This window comes from Canis lupus, chromosome 38, assembly GCF_003254725.2.
Source record: "Canis lupus dingo isolate Sandy chromosome 38, ASM325472v2, whole genome shotgun sequence".
Taxonomy (NCBI): domain Eukaryota; kingdom Metazoa; phylum Chordata; class Mammalia; order Carnivora; family Canidae; genus Canis; species Canis lupus.
Window position 1 is genome coordinate 21,692,288 of NC_064280.1, and position 19,368 is coordinate 21,711,655.

At 75.3% G+C, this 19,368-nt stretch overlaps 2 protein-coding genes and 13 non-coding genes across 15 annotated transcripts; 8 read left to right on the plus strand and 7 right to left on the minus strand.

Moving 5' to 3' along the window:
* Positions 1-356: 356 nt before the first annotated feature.
* On the minus strand, positions 357-439 carry TRNAL-CAG (transfer RNA leucine (anticodon CAG)). Its single transcript has one exon. It is a non-coding gene; the product is annotated as a tRNA-Leu (tRNA).
* A 613-nt stretch (positions 440-1,052) lies between these two features.
* TRNAD-GUC (transfer RNA aspartic acid (anticodon GUC)) lies at positions 1,053-1,124 on the plus strand. Its single transcript has one exon. It is a non-coding gene; the product is annotated as a tRNA-Asp (tRNA).
* Positions 1,125-2,280: 1,156 nt separating this feature from the next.
* On the plus strand, positions 2,281-2,352 carry TRNAE-CUC (transfer RNA glutamic acid (anticodon CUC)). The gene has a single exon. It is a non-coding gene; the product is annotated as a tRNA-Glu (tRNA).
* Positions 2,353-5,139: 2,787 nt separating this feature from the next.
* On the minus strand, positions 5,140-9,258 carry LOC118353609 (basic proline-rich protein-like). Its single transcript, XM_049106902.1, has 6 exons — positions 8,920-9,258; positions 8,123-8,848; positions 7,571-7,745; positions 6,883-7,363; positions 6,196-6,823; positions 5,140-5,580 (listed from the first exon to the last, which is right to left on the minus strand). Exons 1-6 carry the CDS (start codon positions 9,256-9,258, stop codon positions 5,140-5,142), a joined length of 2,790 nt encoding a protein of 929 aa, XP_048962859.1.
* Positions 6,123-6,193, minus strand: TRNAG-GCC (transfer RNA glycine (anticodon GCC)). Its single transcript has one exon. It is a non-coding gene; the product is annotated as a tRNA-Gly (tRNA).
* TRNAL-CAG (transfer RNA leucine (anticodon CAG)) lies at positions 7,707-7,789 on the minus strand. The gene has a single exon. It is a non-coding gene; the product is annotated as a tRNA-Leu (tRNA).
* On the plus strand, positions 8,403-8,474 carry TRNAD-GUC (transfer RNA aspartic acid (anticodon GUC)). The gene has a single exon. It is a non-coding gene; the product is annotated as a tRNA-Asp (tRNA).
* On the plus strand, positions 9,234-9,305 carry TRNAG-UCC (transfer RNA glycine (anticodon UCC)). Its single transcript has one exon. It is a non-coding gene; the product is annotated as a tRNA-Gly (tRNA).
* Positions 9,306-9,624: 319 nt separating this feature from the next.
* On the plus strand, positions 9,625-9,696 carry TRNAE-CUC (transfer RNA glutamic acid (anticodon CUC)). The gene has a single exon. It is a non-coding gene; the product is annotated as a tRNA-Glu (tRNA).
* Positions 9,697-12,487: 2,791 nt separating this feature from the next.
* LOC125754539 (basic proline-rich protein-like) lies at positions 12,488-16,631 on the minus strand. The gene is made up of 6 exons (XM_049106903.1): positions 16,293-16,631; positions 16,042-16,182; positions 15,482-15,874; positions 13,265-14,722; positions 12,700-12,921; positions 12,488-12,634 (listed from the first exon to the last, which is right to left on the minus strand). Exons 1-6 carry the CDS (start codon positions 16,629-16,631, stop codon positions 12,488-12,490), a joined length of 2,700 nt encoding a protein of 899 aa, XP_048962860.1.
* TRNAG-GCC (transfer RNA glycine (anticodon GCC)) lies at positions 13,468-13,538 on the minus strand. Its single transcript has one exon. It is a non-coding gene; the product is annotated as a tRNA-Gly (tRNA).
* Positions 15,066-15,148, minus strand: TRNAL-CAG (transfer RNA leucine (anticodon CAG)). The gene has a single exon. It is a non-coding gene; the product is annotated as a tRNA-Leu (tRNA).
* On the plus strand, positions 15,762-15,833 carry TRNAD-GUC (transfer RNA aspartic acid (anticodon GUC)). The gene has a single exon. It is a non-coding gene; the product is annotated as a tRNA-Asp (tRNA).
* On the plus strand, positions 16,607-16,678 carry TRNAG-UCC (transfer RNA glycine (anticodon UCC)). The gene has a single exon. It is a non-coding gene; the product is annotated as a tRNA-Gly (tRNA).
* Positions 16,679-16,998: 320 nt separating this feature from the next.
* TRNAE-CUC (transfer RNA glutamic acid (anticodon CUC)) lies at positions 16,999-17,070 on the plus strand. The gene has a single exon. It is a non-coding gene; the product is annotated as a tRNA-Glu (tRNA).
* The last annotated feature ends 2,298 nt before the right edge of the window (positions 17,071-19,368 follow it).

Here is a 19,368-nt window from a genome sequence, read left to right on the forward strand (position 1 = left end):
GCCCGCGGCTGGCCTGCAGGGGGCGGCGGCGGGAAGGAAGAGGGCAAACGGAGCCCCCGGAGAGCCGTGCCGCCGACTTGCCGAGTTGCCGAGGCCCGCGGCCGCCGTGGGATGAGGAGGAGGGAGAGGCGCGGGAGGTGGCGGGGGAGGGAGGGCGCGGGGGCGCCAAGCCTGTGGCCGGGAGGGCCGAGGCGCTGCAGCTGCGTGGGTCCCGGGCCACGTGTGCCAGGGCGCCGCCAGCCCGCAGCCCGCAGCCCGCAGCCCGCAGCCCGCAGCGGCGTGTAAGGCGGGACAGACAGGGCGTCGTCCAGGCCCGGGTGCGGAGAGCCCGCGTTGGGCGGGCCAAAAGGTGGGCGTGTCAGGAGTGGGATTCGAACCCACGCCTCCAGGGGAGACTGCGACCTGAACGCAGCGCCTTAGACCGCTCGGCCATCCTGACGGCGGGCCTGGGCGCGCCGCCGCTCGCCTGGCTGGGACCCGGCGCCGACCCCGGAGCTGGCTGGCGGCCGTGTGGGTGCGCGACGGACGGACGGACGGACGGACGGACGGGACTCGCGTCCCGGTCGACGAGGCCAACGGCCCGCCGACGGACTCTGCTGGCGCCGCCGCCCTCGCCGCGGTCCTCGCCGCCGCCCCCTCCCCCTTCCCGGGGCGCGCACCCTGCTGCCGGCGTCCGGCCCCCCGCCGCCCCCGCCGCCCGCGCCGCCCCCGCCGCCCGCCGCGGCCCATCCCCGGCGCGGGGCCTCCGGCTCGCTCGCGCAGCCCTGCTTGCCGTGTCGGGCGTCTTCTCCCGCCGCCATCCCCGCGCGGCTGGGCGGGGGCGGCGGCGGGTCCGGGGGCGCGACGCTCCGAGTCGGGCCGGGGGACTGCTGTGCGCGCTGACGCGGCGGCCGGGGGGTCGGGCCGGGTGGGCCGTGGCCCGGGGCACGTGGCGGGCGCCTGGCAGGACGGGCGCGCGGGACGTCGAGGGCCCGGGTGGGCGTGGGCACGCAGGCAGGCAGGCCGGCGGGCGGGCGGAGAGGGGTCGGGCGCCCGGGCGGCGGCCGCCGCCGTCCTCGTTAGTATAGTGGTGAGTATCCCCGCCTGTCACGCGGGAGACCGGGGTTCGATTCCCCGACGGGGAGGCGAGACACGCCCTCTTTTGGTCGCGGGCGCCGCCGCCGCGCTGCCCAAACGTACGCCGGCCCCCAGGGCCCTCCTTCTCCTCCTTCTCCTCCTTGTCCTGCTTCTCCTCCCTCGTGCCTCCGCCCGGCCCCGTGCGGCCAGAGGCGCGGGGCGACCGCGGGGGCCCGTCCTGCCCGCCGTCGACCCGACCCCCCGCACCCCCTGCCCTTCCTCGTCGGCCCTGGCGCCCTGGCGCCCTGGCGCGTGCGGGCTCGGCCCAGCCCAGCCGGGACCTCCTGACGGGAGCCTGGCCGCCACGGGCTCCTCGCTCACGCGACGGACAGCTGCCCGGCTGCCGGGCTGCCCGTGGAGGTGGCCGTGGGGGCCGGGCCGACTGTGCGGGCGGGGCGGGGCGGGGCGGGGCGGGGCGCGGGTGGCGGGAGGGAAGGGAAGGGAAGGGAAGCGCGCGCCGGGGGCAGGGGGCAAGGGGCGGGGCTCCCCGGCGGGCAGCCGAGGGCCCGGGAGCCGCAGGGCGGCGAGAGCGCCCCCCAGAGGCGGGCGGCGGAGGCGGCGGGCGGTCGTGCCTGCGGAGCAGCCAGGGCTGCGTGGGGGTGGCGCGGGTGGGGCGCCGGGCGGCCGCTGGTGGCGCCCGCGACGGCGCAGAGCTGCGGCCGGCCGGCACGTCGGGGCAGGGCTGCGGCAGGCGGCGGAGGCGGTGGCGAGAGGGCGAGGAGGCGCTGGTGCGGAGCCTGGGCCGGCGTCCGGGGGCGGCCCGGGCTGTGCAGCGTTGGTGGTATAGTGGTGAGCATAGCTGTGCGCTTCCAAGCAGTTGACCCGGGTTCGATTCCCGGCCAACGCAGCTGGCCAACGTTTTGCGCGGCTCCAGGGCCCCGGTGCTCAGGCCCGATGGGAGCCGGGAGCCGGGCGCGACGCTGAGTGCGTGTGTGTGTGTGTGTGTGAGAGAGAGAGAGAGAGAGAGAGAGAGAGAGGAGGAGGAGGAGGCGCGCAGCGTTTTGACGGCGCGGCGGGCGGGCGGTCCGGCCAGGTGGCTCGGCGGGGCCGGCGGGCGGCTGCGCGTGGCCCGGCGGGGGCCCTGGAGGCCAAGCAGAGGCGAGTGGGCGGTAGGGAGGGAGGCGCCGGGTCCAGGGCGCACGGGCCAGGCGCGCAGCCTGACGCTCCCTGGTGGTCTAGTGGTTAGGATTCGGCGCTCTCACCGCCGCGGCCCGGGTTCGATTCCCGGTCAGGGAAGCCTTTCTTCTTCCTCTCGCAAGACCGCCGCCGCACACCCCTTTTAGCCCGAGCTCGCTCGTGCGTCTCCCTGGCCCCGAGCTGACCGAGGCTGCGCGTGCGCACGAGGCCACCCGCCCCGTCGAGCCCAAGGCTGGCTTGCCTGGCGGGCTCCGTCGGGCCGGCCCAAGCCTTTTGGCCTCGCTGGCTGGCTGGCCGGCAGGTGGGCCGACTGGAGGTCTCGGCGTCTCGCGGCCGCCTCCCCCGGACGCTCGCCTGGCTCCCCGTCTCGCTCCGCCCCAGGCCCGACAGTCCGGGACGCCGTCCGACCCCAGCCGAGGCCACCGACAGGCCGGGCGCCTCGGGCCTCCGTGGGTGCTTGGACTCTCCCGCAGCACCCCTGCCGCCGGGAGAAAGGTCGTGGCGGCTCGCAGCGCCCCCACCCCCGGCCCCCCGCTGGCTCCTTGGTGAGGTGCTACTTGGCGGCGGCCGCGCTGGGGGCATGTGGGGGCGGCGGGCCGAGGCAGAGGGGGCCGGGTGTGGGGAGGGTGAGCCACCTGTCTCTCTCTGAGTCGGGGGTCACTTGCTGGAGCCCCCGGTGCCTTCTCTCGGCCGTCGGCCCGGCAACCGCCAGCGATGGCGGCGCACGTGGGTGGTGGTCTTGGGCTTGGGCGGGGATGGGAGCAGAGCGCCGGCCCCCGCCGCCCCCGCCCGGGCAGGCGGTGGTTGGAAAGCGGTTGTGGGCGTGTCCCGGTGGCCGGACCACCAGGCAGTGGAGGCCAGAGAGCAGGGAGATAGATGCAGGAGGCCAGTGGGGCTAACCCGCGGGCCGGGCAGGTGGGAGGGGGCGGAGGCACCCGGGGGACAGACGGGGTGCCCTTGGAGGCCCCGGGTCAGTCCAACTGCACGACCGCTACCCCGAATCCTGGGGCAGAGGGGCAGGCGTGTTCCCCGACACAGCTTCCTCCACCCCACGCCCCCGGCCCGGCCCCGGCCCCAGCCCCACGAGGCCGGCGCCCCAGCTGGATGCCGCTCGGAAGGCGTTCCCCTTGGCGCCTTAGCGCCCACCTAGGCAGGAGAGCCTGCAGCCCTGTCTCCGCCCGGGTGCGGGTCTCCTGGCGCCGCTGCTCCTGCAGGTGAACCGCAGCGCCCGGCCTCCTTCCTGCCAACGCTTGCACGCCGGCCCTCCAAGGCTTTGCTGTGTGTCCAGAGACCGTCTGTCTCCGTCGGAGGCGCAGAGGCCGGCCCGCGCTCTGCGTGAGCCTTCCGCGGCTCGCTGGCTGGATTGGGCCACGGTCGGGCGGCGGTGGAGAGGAGCGCCCGTCGTGGGCCTCCGGGTGCTTCCCGTCAGCACGGGCAGTTCCCTCAGCGCCCTCGCCTCTCCCTCTGGCTGTATGGGTGGGGGTGGGGGTGCGGGGAGTCCGCGACGGTGGGGGATAGCGCGGGACGAGGGTGTTCTCCCCCGCGCGTCGCCTCCCACGGGGGTCAGGGCACAGGCGCAAAGCGTCCCGGAAAGAGGGGAGGGCCAGGAGCGGACCGAGCCGGGCAGTGGGAGAAGGAGTACCGGGTGTGTGCGTGGAGTGAGGGCCCGGGACGTGTGGCGCCGGCGGGCACTGGCCGAGAGTGGGGCTGGCCACTGAGGCAGGGTGTCTGCGGGGGCTCGGGTGCGGCAGGGCACCCTGCCCGGCGCCTCTCCTGCACCTGTGCACCTGTGCGGGCGGGCGAGCTGTGAGGTAGGGGACGGGACACGCTGGGCGTGTGCCTGAGGAGCCTGTGGGAGACCGGGACTGCCGGCCTTGAGTGTAGGACGTGGGTGTGGGGTCCAAGGGGTCGGTGGTAGATGGAGGGTTTGAGCCTGGAGGCTGGAAGGAGCGGCACGTGGCACGTGGGGGTGGGTGGCGGTGGGGAGTGGGTCCCGGTGCCAGAGGGCTGGGAGACCCCGTGGTGGCGGTGGACGGCGGCGGGAGAGGTGCCGGGAGGCCGCTGGGCTGCGCTGGGCTGCGCTGGGCTGCGCTGCAGGGTGGCCGGGCAGACGAGAGCGGGTGAGCGAGCGAGCGAGCGAGCGAGGTGCAGGGGGCGGGGGTGGCAAGCAGGCAGCTGCGCGGCGGCCGGGCGAGGCAAAGAGAGAGAGAGAGGGAGGGAGGGAGGGACCGGGTGTCGGAGCTGTTCCCACGGGGTGAGGAATTCCACCGCCCCGGAGATGACCATTCCCCGTCATCGTCATGGGGACCACCAGCCACGTCTCAGGTGTCAGGTGTCGTCCTGGGCTTGAGATTCAGGGAGGCCAAAGGGACAGACGCAACGCACGATCATCGACAAATGAGGACTGGGAAAGGAGGGCACGGGGAGGCGGGTGACAGGGGTGGGGTCGTTCGGGCAAGAGGGGCTGGTGGGGGTGGAGGGGCCAGCGGCGCTGGTACTCGTGTTGCTGCTGCTGCCGCCGCTGCCTCCGCCGCCGCCGGTGATGGTGGTGGCGAACTTTGGCGCTGTTGGTGACGGCGTCCCCCGGGGCCCCGGTGTAACGGTGGACTCGGTGAGCGATGGGGGTCGGGGGTCCGGGAAGGCCTTCGGTGCCGCCGCCGGCGATGCCCTTGCCCGTGCGCTGGCCTCGGTCCTGCTGCTGCTGCTATCGCGGTGGTGGTGTGCTGGTGGTCCTGGGGCTTGGTGGCGACTCGGTGCTGGTGGGGTGGTGGTGAGGGAGGGTGGAGGACTTCAGGGCCGTGGGCCATGCTACCCGTGCCGGTGTGCTGATGGTGGCCTCGGTGGTGGCGGTGACCGCGGAGGACTTCAGTCTGTTGGCGATCATGCCTACGCTGGCCTGCTGGCGGTGGGCACGTCCCGCTGCTGCTGCTGCTGCTGCTGCTGCTGCTGCTGCTGCTGGTACAACTGCTTCTGGCATGGTGGTGGTAGTCCTGGTGCTGGTGCTGGTGCTGGTGCTGGTGCTGGTGTGGGGATGGTGGTCCTGGGGGTTGGTGGTGGACCAAGTGCTGCGGGGGTCGTGGAGGCCGGGCGAGGGGGGGAGGTGACCTCCGTGCCCTTGGCCGTGATGCCCATGCTGGTGCGCCGCCGTTCGTGGACCCGACGTGCAGGTGACAGCCGTGGCGGTGGCGCTGTCCCTCGAGGCTGGGTGTGCTGGCGCCGGTGCTGGCTAGGGTGGATGGACCTGGTGCTCGCGGTGACTTTAGCAGTGGGGAGTGGCCCGTGTTTGAAGGAGACCGCGGCCAGGTGGCCATAGAGAGCATCCCGGGGCTGCCAACGGGAGGATGTCGGGCCGTGAAACGGGGCTCCCTGGCGCGCTCCAAGGAGTGGCTGAGGGCCCCTCCAGAGGAGGGGTGGCAAGATGGTTGGTGGTCGGTCGACGTGCAAAGAGAGGAGGGTTTGGGGAGTGTGGGTAGAATGAGCCATTGAGGGAGGGAATGTGAAAAGCATGCAGGTGGGCTGTGCCCGGGCGGGCGCGGGCGGTGCTTGGAAGCATTGCTTGAAGTGACGTGGGTGAGCGAAGCGCCGTCCGGGTCAGGGTCATGGAGAGAAAAAGGGCAAGGACAACGTGGGGCCGGGCAAGGGACCTGGGCCACGTCGGGCGGCAGGGGGCGGGCAGCCGGGTGGAGCGTGGCGGCCAGGGCTGGCGGCCACGGGCGAGAGACCAGAACAGACAAGTCGGCAGGGGGAAGCGGGGCGGGGCAGGAGGGCAGGGCCCCCGGCGTGAGCACAGCTGGTTCAGGCTCAGGCCCTGTGGCTTGAGCGCGTGCGCGAGGAAGCCGGGCGCGCGCGGCCAAAAGGGGGCGGCGCGCTGCATGGGCCGGGAATCGAACCCGGGCCTCCCGCGTGGCAGGCGAGAATTCTACCACTGAACCACCCATGCACCGGTGGCGGCGGCCACCAGACGGCTTCCCCAGCGGCGCTCGTCGTCGTCCCGGCACGGCCAGTGGTGAGCACCCGCTGCGCGGGGGCGGGCGGCGGGCCCGCGGTCTGCAAGACAGGCTCCGCGCCCGTGCAGATGCGCCGAGGGCTCGGGCTCGGGCTCGGGCTCGGGCCGGCGCGCGGCGCCCACGGTCCCAGCGAGGCCCCGAGGCGGACTCGGCTCACCCTGCGCCCTCTCTCCCTGGGGCGGGGCCGCCGCCAGACACTGTCCTGCCGGGAGGAGCAGCCTGGCCAAGCCTGACCCGCGCCCGATTCCCAGGCAGCGCGGGGCGTCTGTGGCCGGCGCAGCTCAGCGCGGACCTTCCCTTCCCTCCCGGCGCCCCCCCGAAGGCCCATGGGCGGATGGCTCTCCGGCCCGTGCAGTGCGCGCCGGCGGGGGCCGGCTGGGGCCCGGAGCTCGGATTGTGTGCGCTCCCGGGGTGCCGCGGGGTGGGGGGGGGTGGGTGCGCGTGTGTGCGTGTCGGCGTCGGTGTCGTCGTCGGAGATGGGGGCCGCCGAGTAGCGCCCAAGCCAAGAGGCCAAAGAAAGGCGTGTGAGCTCTGCCCGCAGCTCTCCGTCGGGGCCGGCTGGGCTGCGGTGGGGGTGAGGCCGGCAGGTGCGCTTGGGCGGAGCGGCCGCCGGCTGGCTGGCTGGCGGGCGGCGCGGTGAGGGAGCGCGCTGGCGTCCTGGAGCCCCGGCCCCGCAGCGGCTTCCGGCGCGGAGGGGGCCCGGGGAGGCAGGGCTGCCTTGCGCTCAGGGCTCCCCGGAGCCACCACGGCGGGGTGGACCCCACCCCGCCCCCCCGGGCCAGGCCCAGCGAACGGGGCGGGGGTCCCGTCTCTGGCTGGCGCGCGGAGGGCTCGGCTGCCCGCCTGGCGGGCGTGTGGCCGTGGTGAGGCCTCCGGGTGGCCACGCCTCGTGGGCGCCCCGGGGACGGAGGGGGTGGAGACCACGGAATGAATGTGGGCCGGGGGCCGGCGGAAAGGACAGGCCGTGGGGACCCCGCGCTCCCGGCGGGCGGGGGGAGGTGTAGGGCGGGGCTGGGAGAGCGAGGAGGCGAGCGAGGCGCGCCCCTCAGTGGGAGCGTGGCCCGGCCCGCGCGGGGCTGCCGGCATTTCGGCCCGCGGCTGGCCTGCAGGGGGCGGCGGCGGGAAGGAAGAGGGCAAACGGAGCCCCCGGAGAGCCGTGCCGCCGACTTGCCGAGTTGCCGAGGCCCGCGGCCGCCGTGGGATGAGGAGGAGGGAGAGGCGCGGGAGGTGGCGGGGGAGGGAGGGCGCGGGGGCGCCAAGCCTGTGGCCGGGAGGGCCGAGGCGCTGCAGCTGCGTGGGTCCCGGGCCACGTGTGCCAGGGCGCCGCCAGCCCGCAGCCCGCAGCCCGCAGCCCGCAGCCCGCAGCGGCGTGTAAGGCGGGACAGACAGGGCGTCGTCCAGGCCCGGGTGCGGAGAGCCCGCGTTGGGCGGGCCAAAAGGTGGGCGTGTCAGGAGTGGGATTCGAACCCACGCCTCCAGGGGAGACTGCGACCTGAACGCAGCGCCTTAGACCGCTCGGCCATCCTGACGGCGGGCCTGGGCGCGCCGCCGCTCGCCTGGCTGGGACCCGGCGCCGACCCCGGAGCTGGCTGGCGGCCGTGTGGGTGCGCGACGGACGGACGGACGGACGGACGGACGGGACTCGCGTCCCGGTCGACGAGGCCAACGGCCCGCCGACGGACTCTGCTGGCGCCGCCGCCCTCGCCGCGGTCCTCGCCGCCGCCCCCTCCCCCTTCCCGGGGCGCGCACCCTGCTGCCGGCGTCCGGCCCCCCGCCGCCCCCGCCGCCCGCGCCGCCCCCGCCGCCCGCCGCGGCCCATCCCCGGCGCGGGGCCTCCGGCTCGCTCGCGCAGCCCTGCTTGCCGTGTCGGGCGTCTTCTCCCGCCGCCATCCCCGCGCGGCTGGGCGGGGGCGGCGGCGGGTCCGGGGGCGCGACGCTCCGAGTCGGGCCGGGGGACTGCTGTGCGCGCTGACGCGGCGGCCGGGGGGTCGGGCCGGGTGGGCCGTGGCCCGGGGCACGTGGCGGGCGCCTGGCAGGACGGGCGCGCGGGACGTCGAGGGCCCGGGTGGGCGTGGGCACGCAGGCAGGCAGGCCGGCGGGCGGGCGGAGAGGGGTCGGGCGCCCGGGCGGCGGCCGCCGCCGTCCTCGTTAGTATAGTGGTGAGTATCCCCGCCTGTCACGCGGGAGACCGGGGTTCGATTCCCCGACGGGGAGGCGAGACACGCCCTCTTTTGGTCGCGGGCGCCGCCGCCGCGCTGCCCAAACGTACGCCGGCCCCCAGGGCCCTCCTTCTCCTCCTTCTCCTCCTTGTCCTCCTTCTCCTCCCTCGTGCCTCCGCCCGGCCCCGTGCGGCCAGAGGCGCGGGGCGACCGCGGGGGCCCGTCCTGCCCGCCGTCGACCCGACCCCCCGCACCCCCTGCCCTTCCTCGTCGGCCCTGGCGCCCTGGCGCCCTGGCGCGTGCGGGCTCGGCCCAGCCCAGCCGGGACCTCCTGACGGGAGGCTGGCCGCCACGGGCTCCTCGCTCACGCGACGGACAGCTGCCCGGCTGCCGGGCTGCCCGTGGAGGTGGCCGTGGGGGCCGGGCCGACTGTGCGGGCGGGGCGGGGCGGGGCGGGGCGCGGGTGGCGGGAGGGAAGGGAAGGGAAGGGAAGCGCGCGCCGGGGGCAGGGGGCAAGGGGCGGGGCTCCCCGGCGGGCAGCCGAGGGCCCGGGAGCCGCAGGGCGGCGAGAGCGCCCCCCAGAGGCGGGCGGCGGAGGCGGCGGGCGGTCGTGCCTGCGGAGCAGCCAGGGCTGCGTGGGGGTGGCGCGGGTGGGGCGCCGGGCGGCCGCTGGTGGCGCCCGCGACGGCGCAGAGCTGCGGCCGGCCGGCACGTCGGGGCAGGGCTGCGGCAGGCGGCGGAGGCGGTGGCGAGAGGGCGAGGAGGCGCTGGTGCGGAGCCTGGGCCGGCGTCCGGGGGCGGCCCGGGCTGTGCAGCGTTGGTGGTATAGTGGTGAGCATAGCTGCCTTCCAAGCAGTTGACCCGGGTTCGATTCCCGGCCAACGCAGCTGGCCAACGTTTTGCGCGGCTCCAGGGCCCCGGTGCTCAGGCCCGATGGGAGCCGGGAGCCGGGCGCGACGCTGAGTGCGTGTGTGTGTGTGTGTGTGTGAGAGAGAGAGAGAGAGAGAGAGAGAGAGAGGAGGAGGAGGAGGCGCGCAGCGTTTTGACGGCGCGGCGGGCGGGCGGTCCGGCCAGGTGGCTCGGCGGGGCCGGCGGGCGGCTGCGCGTGGCCCGGCGGGGGCCCTGGAGGCCAAGCAGAGGCGAGTGGGCGGTAGGGAGGGAGGCGCCGGGTCCAGGGCGCACGGGCCAGGCGCGCAGCCTGACGCTCCCTGGTGGTCTAGTGGTTAGGATTCGGCGCTCTCACCGCCGCGGCCCGGGTTCGATTCCCGGTCAGGGAAGCCTTTCTTCTTCCTCTCGCAAGACCGCCGCCGCACACCCCTTTTAGCCCGAGCTCGCTCGTGCGTCTCCCTGGCCCCGAGCTGACCGAGGCTGCGCGTGCGCACGAGGCCACCCGCCCCGTCGAGCCCAAGGCTGGCTTGCCTGGCGGGCTCCGTCGGGCCGGCCCAAGCCTTTTGGCCTCGCTGGCTGGCTGGCCGGCAGGTGGGCCGACTGGAGGTCTCGGCGTCTCGCGGCCGCCTCCCCCGGACGCTCGCCTGGCTCCCCGTCTCGCTCCGCCCCAGGCCCGACAGTCCGGGACGCCGTCCGACCCCAGCCGAGGCCACCGACAGGCCGGGCGCCTCGGGCCTCCGTGGGTGCTTGGACTCTCCCGCAGCACCCCTGCCGCCGGGAGAAAGGTCGTGGCGGCTCGCAGCGCCCCCACCCCCGGCCCCCCGCTGGCTCCTTGGTGAGGTGCTACTTGGCGGCGGCCGCGCTGGGGGCATGTGGGGGCGGCGGGCCGAGGCAGAGGGGGCCGGGTGTGGGGAGGGTGAGCCACCTGTCTCTCTCTGAGTCGGGGGTCACTTGCTGGAGCCCCCGGTGCCTTCTCTCGGCCGTCGGCCCGGCAACCGCCAGCGATGGCGGCGCACGTGGGTGGTGGTCTTGGGCTTGGGCGGGGATGGGAGCAGAGCGCCGGCCCCCGCCGCCCCCGCCCGGGCAGGCGGTGGTTGGAAAGCGGTTGTGGGCGTGTCCCGGTGGCCGGACCACCAGGCAGTGGAGGCCAGAGAGCAGGGAGATAGATGCAGGAGGCCAGTGGGGCTAACCCGCGGGCCGGGCAGGTGGGAGGGGGCGGAGGCACCCGGGGGACAGACGGGGTGCCCTTGGAGGCCCCGGGTCAGTCCAACTGCACGACCGCTACCCCGAATCCTGGGGCAGAGGGGCAGGCGTGTTCCCCGACACAGCTTCCTCCACCCCACGCCCCCGGCCCGGCCCCGGCCCCAGCCCCACGAGGCCGGCGCCCCAGCTGGATGCCGCTCGGAAGGCGTTCCGCTTGGCGCCTTAGCGCCCACCTAGGCAGGAGAGCCTGCAGCCCTGTCTCCGCCCGGGTGCGGGTCTCCTGGCGCCGCTGCTCCTGCAGGTGAACCGCAGCGCCCGGCCTCCTTCCTGCCAACGCTTGCACGCCGGCCCTCCAAGGCTTTGCTGTGTGTCCAGAGACCGTCTGTCTCCGTCGGAGGCGCAGAGGCCGGCCCGCGCTCTGCGTGAGCCTTCCGCGGCTCGCTGGCTGGATTGGGCCACGGTCGGGCGGCGGTGGAGAGGAGCGCCCGTCGTGGGCCTCCGGGTGCTTCCCGTCAGCACGGGCAGTTCCCTCAGCGCCCTCGCCTCTCCCTCTGGCTGTATGGGTGGGGGTGGGGGTGCGGGGAGTCCGCGACGGTGGGGGATAGCGCGGGACGAGGGTGTTCTCCCCCGCGCGTCGCCTCCCACGGGGGTCAGGGCACAGGCGCAAAGCGTCCCGGAAAGAGGGGAGGGCCAGGAGCGGACCGAGCCGGGCAGTGGGAGAAGGAGTACCGGGTGTGTGCGTGGAGTGAGGGCCCGGGACGTGTGGCGCCGGCGGGCACTGGCCGAGAGTGGGGCTGGCCACTGAGGCAGGGTGTCTGCGGGGGCTCGGGTGCGGCAGGGCACCCTGCCCGGCGCCTCTCCTGCACCTGTGCACCTGTGCGGGCGGGCGAGCTGTGAGGTAGGGGACGGGACACGCTGGGCGTGTGCCTGAGGAGCCTGTGGGAGACCGGGACTGCCGGCCTTGAGTGTAGGACGTGGGTGTGGGGTCCAAGGGGTCGGTGGTAGATGGAGGGTTTGAGCCTGGAGGCTGGAAGGAGCGGCACGTGGCACGTGGGGGTGGGTGGCGGTGGGGAGTGGGTCCCGGTGCCAGAGGGCTGGGAGACCCCGTGGTGGCGGTGGACGGCGGCGGGAGAGGTGCCGGGAGGCCGCTGGGCTGCGCTGGGCTGCGCTGGGCTGCGCTGCAGGGTGGCCGGGCAGACGAGAGCGGGTGAGCGAGCGAGCGAGCGAGCGAGCGAGGTGCAGGGGGCGGGGGTGGCAAGCAGGCAGCTGAGCGGCGGCCGGGCGAGGCAAAGAGAGAGAGAGAGGGAGGGAGGGAGGGACCGGGTGTCGGAGCTGTTCCCACGGGGTGAGGAATTCCACCGCCCCGGAGATGACCATTCCCCGTCATCGTCATGGGGACCACCAGCCACGTCTCAGGTGTCAGGTGTCGTCCTGGGCTTGAGATTCAGGGAGGCCAAAGGGACAGACGCAACGCACGATCATCGACAAATGAGGACTGGGAAAGGAGGGCACGGGGAGGCGGGTGACAGGGGTGGGGTCGTTCGGGCAAGAGGGGCTGGTGGGGGTGGAGGGGCCAGCGGCGCTGGTACTCGTGTTGCTGCTGCTGCCGCCGCTGCCTCCGCCGCCGCCGGTGATGGTGGTGGCGAACTTTGGCGCTGTTGGTGACGGCGTCCCCCGGGGCCCCGGTGTAACGGTGGACTCGGTGAGCGATGGGGGTCGGGGGTCCGGGAAGGCCTTCGGTGCCGCCGCCGGCGATGCCCTTGCCCGTGCGCTGGCCTCGGTCCTGCTGCTGCTGCTATCGCGGTGGTGGTGTGCTGGTGGTCCTGGGGCTTGGTGGCGACTCGGTGCTGGTGGGGTGGTGGTGAGGGAGGGTGGAGGACTTCAGGGCCGTGGGCCATGCTACCCGTGCCGGTGTGCTGATGGTGGCCTCGGTGGTGGCGGTGACCGCGGAGGACTTCAGTCTGTTGGCGATCATGCCTACGCTGGCCTGCTGGCGGTGGGCACGTCCCGCTGCTGCTGCTGCTGCTGCTGCTGCTGCTGCTGGTACAACTGCTTCTGGCATGGTGGTGGTAGTCCTGGTGCTGGTGCTGGTGCTGGTGCTGGTGCTGGTGTGGGATGGTGGTCCTGGGGGTTGGTGGTGGACCAAGTGCTGCGGGGGTCGTGGAGGCCGGGCGAGGGGGGGAGGTGACCTCCGTGCCCTTGGCCGTGATGCCCATGCTGGTGCGCCGCCGTTCGTGGACCCGACGTGCTGGTGACAGCCGTGGCGGTGGCGCTGTCCCTCGAGGCTGGGTGTGCTGGCGCCGGTGCTGGCTAGGCTGGATGGACCTGGTGCTCGCGGTGACTTTAGCAGTGGGGAGTGGCCCGTGTTTGAAGGAGACCGCGGCCAGGTGGCCATAGAGAGCATCCCGGGGCTGCCAACGGGAGGATGTCGGGCCGTGAAACGGGGCTCCCTGGCGCGCTCCAAGGAGTGGCTGAGGGCCCCTCCAGAGGAGGGGTGGCAAGATGGTTGGTGGTCGGTCGACGTGCAAAGAGAGGAGGGTTTGGGGAGTGTGGGTAGAATGAGCCATTGAGGGAGGGAATGTGAAAAGCATGCAGGTGGGCTGTGCCCGGGCGGGCGCGGGCGGTGCTTGGAAGCATTGCTTGAAGTGACGTGGGTGAGCGAAGCGCCGTCCGGGTCAGGGTCATGGAGAGAAAAAGGGCAAGGACAACGTGGGGCCGGGCAAGGGACCTGGGCCACGTCGGGCGGCAGGGGGCGGGCAGCCGGGTGGAGCGTGGCGGCCAGGGCTGGCGGCCACGGGCGAGAGACCAGAACAGACAAGTCGGCAGGGGGAAGCGGGGCGGGGCAGGAGGGCAGGGCCCCCGGCGTGAGCACAGCTGGTTCAGGCTCAGGCCCTGTGGCTTGAGCGCGTGCGCGAGGAAGCCGGGCGCGCGCGCGCGGCCAAAAGGGGGCGGCGCGCTGCATGGGCCGGGAATCGAACCCGGGCCTCCCGCGTGGCAGGCGAGAATTCTACCACTGAACCACCCATGCACCGGTGGCGGCGGCCACCAGACGGCTTCCCCAGCGGCGCTCGTCGTCGTCCCGGCACGGCCAGTGGTGAGCACCCGCTGCGCGGGGGCGGGCGGCGGGCCCGCGGTCTGCAAGACAGGCTCCGCGCCCGTGCAGATGCGCCGAGGGCTCGGGCTCGGGCTCGAGCTCGGGCTCGGGCTCGGGCCGGCGCGCGGCGCCCACGGTCCCAGCGAGGCCCCGAGGCGGACTCGGCTCACCCTGCGCCCTCTCCCTGGGGCGGGGCCGCCGCCAGACACTGTCCTGCCGGGAGGAGCAGCCTGGCCAAGCCTGACCCGCGCCCGATTCCCAGGCAGCGCGGGGCGTCTGTGGCCGGCGCAGCTCAGCGCGGACCTTCCCTTCCCTCCCGGCGCCCCCCGAAGGCCCATGGGCGGATGGCTCTCCGGCCCGTGCAGTGCGCGCCGGCGGGGGCCGGCTGGGGCCCGGAGCTCGGATTGTGTGCGCTCCCGGGGTGCCGCGGGGTGGGGGGGGGGGAGGTGGGTGCGCGTGTGTGCGTGTCGGCGTCGGTGTCGTCGTCGGAGATGGGGGCCGCCGAGTAGCGCCCAAGCCAAGAGGCCAAAGAAAGGCGTGTGAGCTCTGCCCGCAGCTCTCCGTCGGGGCCGGCTGGGCTGCGGTGGGGGTGAGGCCGGCAGGTGCGCTTGGGCGGAGCGGCCGCCGGCTGGCTGGCTGGCGGGCGGCGCGGTGAGGGAGCGCGCTGGCGTCCTGGAGCCCCGGCCCCGCAGCGGCTTCCGGCGCGGAGGGGGCCCGGGGAGGCAGGGCTGCCTTGCGCTCAGGGCTCCCCGGAGCCACCACGGCGGGGTGGACCCCACCCCGCCCCCCCGGGCCAGGCCCAGCGAACGGGGCGGGGGTCCCGTCTCTGGCTGGCGCGCGGAGGGCTCGGCTGCCCGCCTGGCGGGCGTGTGGCCGTGGTGAGGCCTCCGGGTGGCCACGCCTCGTGGGCGCCCCGGGGACGGAGGGGGTGGAGACCACGGAATGAATGGGCGGGGCCGGCGGAAAGGACAGGCCGTGGGGACCCCGCGCTCCCGGCGGGCGGGCGGGGGGAGGTGTAGGGCGGGGCTGGGAGAGCGAGGAGGCGAGCGAGGCGCGCCCCTCAGTGGGAGCGTGGCCCGGCCCGCGCGGGGCTGCCGGCATTTCGGCCCGCGGCTGGCCTGCAGGGGGCGGCGGCGGGAAGGAAGAGGGCAAACGGAGCCCCCGGAGAGCCGTGCCGCCGACTTGCCGAGTTGCCGAGGCCCGCGGCCGCCGTGGGATGAGGAGGAGGGAGAGGCGCGGGAGGTGGCGGGGGAGGGAGGGCGCGGGGGCGCCAAGCCTGTGGCCGGGAGGGCCGAGGCGCTGCAGCTGCGTGGGTCCCGGGCCACGTGTGCCAGGGCGCCGCCAGCCCGCAGCCCGCAGCCCGCAGCCCGCAGCCCGCAGCGGCGTGTAAGGCGGGACAGACAGGGCGTCGTCCAGGCCCGGGTGCGGAGAGCCCGCGTTGGGCGGGCCAAAAGGTGGGCGTGTCAGGAGTGGGATTCGAACCCACGCCTCCAGGGGAGACTGCGACCTGAACGCAGCGCCTTAGACCGCTCGGCCATCCTGACGGCGGGCCTGGGCGCGCCGCCGCTCGCCTGGCTGGGACCCGGCGCCGACCCCGGAGCTGGCTGGCGGCCGTGTGGGTGCGCGACGGACGGACGGACGGACGGACGGACGGGACTCGCGTCCCGGTCGACGAGGCCAACGGCCCGCCGACGGACTCTGCTGGCGCCGCCGCCCTCGCCGCGGTCCTCGCCGCCGCCCCCTCCCCCTTCCCGGGGCGCGCACCCTGCTGCCGGCGTCCGGCCCCCCGCCGCCCCCGCCGCCCGCGCCGCCCCCGCCGCCCGCCGCGGCCCATCCCCGGCGCGGGGCCTCCGGCTCGCTCGCGCAGCCCTGCTTGCCGTGTCGGGCGTCTTCTCCCGCCGCCATCCCCGCGCGGCTGGGCGGGGGCGGCGGCGGGTCCGGGGGCGCGACGCTCCGAGTCGGGCCGGGGGACTGCTGTGCGCGCTGACGCGGCGGCCGGGGGGTCGGGCCGGGTGGGCCGTGGCCCGGGGCACGTGGCGGGCGCCTGGCAGGACGGGCGCGCGGGACGTCGAGGGCCCGGGTGGGCGTGGGCACGCAGGCAGGCCGGCGGGCGGGCGGGCGGAGAGGGGTCGGGCGCCCGGGCGGCCGCCGCCGCCGTCCTCGTTAGTATAGTGGTGAGTATCCCCGCCTGTCACGCGGGAGACCGGGGTTCGATTCCCCGACGGGGAGGCGAGACACGCCCTCTTTTGGTCGCGGGCGCCGCCGCCGCGCTGCCCAAACGTACGCCGGCCCCCAGGGCCCTCCTTCTCCTCCTTCTCCTCCTTCTCCTCCTTGTCCTCCTTCTCCTCCCTCGTGCCTCCGCCCGGCCCCGTGCGGCCAGAGGCGCGGGGCGACCGCGGGGGCCCGTCCTGCCCGCCGTCGACCCGACCCCCCGCACCCCCTGCCCTTCCTCGTCGGCCCTGGCGCCCTGGCGCCCTGGCGCGTGCGGGCTCGGCCCAGCCCAGCCGGGACCTCCTGACGGGAGGCTGGCCGCCACGGGCTCCTCGCTCACGCGACGGACAGCTGCCCGGCTGCCGGGCTGCCCGTGGAGGTGGCCGTGGGGGCCGGGCCGACTGTGCGGGCGGGGCGGGGCGGGGCGGGGCGCGGGTGGCGGGAGGGAAGGGAAGGGAAGGGAAGGGAAGCGCGCGCCGGGGGCAGGGGGCAAGGGGCGGGGCTCCCCGGCGGGCAGCCGAGGGCCCGGGAGCCGCAGGGCGGCGAGAGCGCCCCCCAGAGGCGGGCGGCGGAGGCGGCGGGCGGTCGTGCCTGCGGAGCAGCCAGGGCTGCGTGGGGGTGGCGCGGGTGGGGCGCCGGGCGGCCGCTGGTGGCGCCCGCGACGGCGCAGAGCTGCGGCCGGCCGGCACGTCGGGGCAGGGCTGCGGCAGGCGGCGGAGGCGGTGGCGAGAGGGCGAGGAGGCGCTGGTGCGGAGCCTGGGCCGGCGTCCGGGGGCGGCCCGGGCTGTGCAGCGTTGGTGGTATAGTGGTGAGCATAGCTGCCTTCCAAGCAGTTGACCCGGGTTCGATTCCCGGCCAACGCAGCTGGCCAACGTTTTGCGCGGCTCCAGGGCCCCGGTGCTCAGGCCCGATGGGAGCCGGGAGCCGGGCGCGACGCTGAGTGCGTGTGTGTGTGTGTGTGTGTGAGAGAGAGAGAGAGAGAGAGAGAGAGAGGAGGAGGAGGAGGAGGCGCGCAGCGTTTTGACGGCGCGGCGGGCGGGCGGTCCGGCCAGGTGGCTCGGCGGGGCCGGCGGGCGGCTGCGCGTGGCCCGGCGGGGGCCCTGGAGGCCAAGCAGAGGCGAGTGGGCGGTAGGGAGGGAGGCGCCGGGTCCAGGGCGCACGGGCCAGGCGCGCAGCCTGACGCTCCCTGGTGGTCTAGTGGTTAGGATTCGGCGCTCTCACCGCCGCGGCCTGGGTTCGATTCCCGGTCAGGGAAGCCTTTCTTCTTCCTCTCGCAAGACCGCCGCCGCACACCCCTTTTAGCCCAAGCTCGCTCGTGCGTCTCCCTGGCCCCGAGCTGACCGAGGCTGCGCGTGCGCACGAGGCCACCCGCCCCGTCGAGCCCAAGGCTGGCTTGCCTGGCGGGCTCCGTCGGGCCGGCCCAAGCCTTTTGGCCTCGCTGGCTGGCTGGCCGGCAGGTGGGCCGACTGGAGGTCTCGGCGTCTCGCGGCCGCCTCCCCCGGACGCTCGCCTGGCTCCCCGTCTCGCTCCGCCCCAGGCCCGACAGTCCGGGACGCCGTCCGACCCCAGCCGAGGCCACCGACAGGCCGGGCGCCTCGGGCCTCCGTGGGTGCTTGGACTCTCCCGCAGCACCCCTGCCGCCGGGAGAAAGGTCGTGGCGGCTCGCAGCGCCCCCACCCCCGGCCCCCCGCTGGCTCCTTGGTGAGGTGCTACTTGGCGGCGGCCGCGCTGGGGGCATGTGGGGGCGGCGGGCCGAGGCAGAGGGGGCCGGGTGTGGGGAGGGTGAGCCACCTGTCTCTCTCTGAGTCGGGGGTCACTTGCTGGAGCCCCCGGTGCCTTCTCTCGGCCGTCGGCCCGGCAACCGCCAGCGATGGCGGCGCACGTGGGTGGTGGTCTTGGGCTTGGGCGGGGATGGGAGCAGAGCGCCGGCCCCCGCCGCCCCCGCCCGGGCAGGCGGTGGTTGGAAAGCGGTTGTGGGCGTGTCCCGGTGGCCGGACCACCAGGCAGTGGAGGCCAGAGAGCAGGGAGATAGATGCAGGAGGCCAGTGGGGCTAACCCGCGGGCCGGGCAGGTGGGAGGGGGCGGAGGCACCCGGGGGACAGACGGGGTGCCCTTGGAGGCCCCGGGTCAGTCCAACTGCACGACTGCTACCCCGAATCCTGGGGCAGAGGGGCAGGCGTGTTCCCCGACACAGCTTCCTCCACCCCACGCCCCCGGCCCGGCCCCGGCCCCAGCCCCACGAGGCCGGCGCCCCAGCTGGATGCCGCTCGGAAGGCGTTCCCCTTGGCGCCTTAGCGCCCACCTAGGCAGGAGAGCCTGCAGCCCTGTCTCCGCCCGGGTGCGGGTCTCCTGGCGCCGCTGCTCCTGCAGGTGAACCGCAGCGCCCGGCCTCCTTCCTGCCAACGCTTGCACGCCGGCCCTCCAAGGCTTTGCTGTGTGTCCAGAGACTGTCTGTCTCCGTCGGAGGCGCAGAGGCCGGCCGGCGCTCTGCGTGAGCCTTCCGCGGCTCGCTGGCTGGATTGGGCCACGGTCGGGCGGCGGTGGAGAGGAGCGCCCGTGGGCCTCCGGGTGCTTCCCGTCAGCACGGGCAGTTCCCTCAGCGCCCTCGCCTCTCCCTCTGGCTGTATGGGTGGGGGTGGGGGTGCGGGGAGTCCGCGACGGTGGGGGATAGCGCGGGACGAGGGTGTTCTCCCCCGCGCGTCGCCTCCCACGGGGGTCAGGGCACAGGCGCAAAGCGTCCCGGAAAGAGGGGAGGGCCAGGAGCGGACCGAGCCGGGCAGTGGGAGAAGGAGTACCGGGTGTGTGCGTGGAGTGAGGGCCCGGGACGTGTGGCGCCGGCGGGCACTGGCCGAGAGTGGGGCTGGCCACTGAGGCAGGGTGTCTGCGGGGGCTCGGGTGCGGCAGGGCACCCTGCCCGGCGCCTCTCCTGCACCTGTGCACCTGTGCGGGCGGGCGAGCTGTGAGGTAGGGGACGGGACACGCTGGGCGTGTGCCTGAGGAGCCTGTGGGAGACCGGGACTGCCGGCCTTGAGTGTAGGACGTGGGTGTGGGGTCCAAGGGGTCGGTGGTAGATGGAGGGTTTGAGCCTGGAGGCTGGAAGGAGCGGCACGTGGCACGTGGGGGTGGGTGGCGGTGGGGAGTGGGTCCCGGTGCCAGAGGGCTGGGAGACCCCGTGGTGGCGGTGGACGGCGGCGGGAGAGGTGCCGGGAGGCCGCTGGGCTGCGCTGGGCTGCGCTGGGCTGCGCTGCAGGGTGGCCGGGCAGACGAGAGCGGGTGAGCGAGCGAGCGAGCGAGCGAGCGAGGTGCAGGGGGCGGGGGTGGCAAGCAGGCAGCTGCGCGGCGGCCGCCGGGGCGAGGCAAAGAGAGAGAGAGAGGGAGGGAGGGAGGGACCGGGTGTCGGAGCTGTTCCCACGGGGTGAGGAATTCCACCGCCCCGGAGATGACCATTCCCCGTCATCGTCATGGGGACCACCAGCCACGTCTCAGGTGTCAGGTGTCGTCCTGGGCTTGAGATTCAGGGAGGCCAAAGGGACAGACGCAACGCACGATCATC

Excerpts from the sequence above, each read along its gene's own strand:
- LOC118353609 (XM_049106902.1), bottom strand. The coding sequence starts at position 9,258 with ATGCTCACCACTATACCACCAACGCTGCACAGCCCGGGCCGCCCCCGG. Across the intron at positions 6,824-6,882 it reads CCTCACCGCGCCGCCCGCCA|CCCAGCCGGCCCCGACGGAG; the intron begins GCCAGCCAGCCG and ends CCCCCACCGCAG. Across the intron at positions 5,581-6,195 it reads TCTGGTGGCCGCCGCCACCG|CCCCGGGATGCTCTCTATGG; the intron begins GTGCATGGGTGG and ends TCCCGTTGGCAG.
- LOC125754539 (XM_049106903.1), bottom strand. The coding sequence starts at position 16,631 with ATGCTCACCACTATACCACCAACGCTGCACAGCCCGGGCCGCCCCCGG. Across the intron at positions 14,723-15,481 it reads GGGAGAAGACGCCCGACACG|GCCAGCCGCGGGCCGAAATG; the intron begins GCAAGCAGGGCT and ends CGCCCCCTGCAG. Across the intron at positions 12,635-12,699 it reads TCACGGCCAAGGGCACGGAG|GACCACCATCCCACACCAGC; the intron begins GTCACCTCCCCC and ends ACCAACCCCCAG.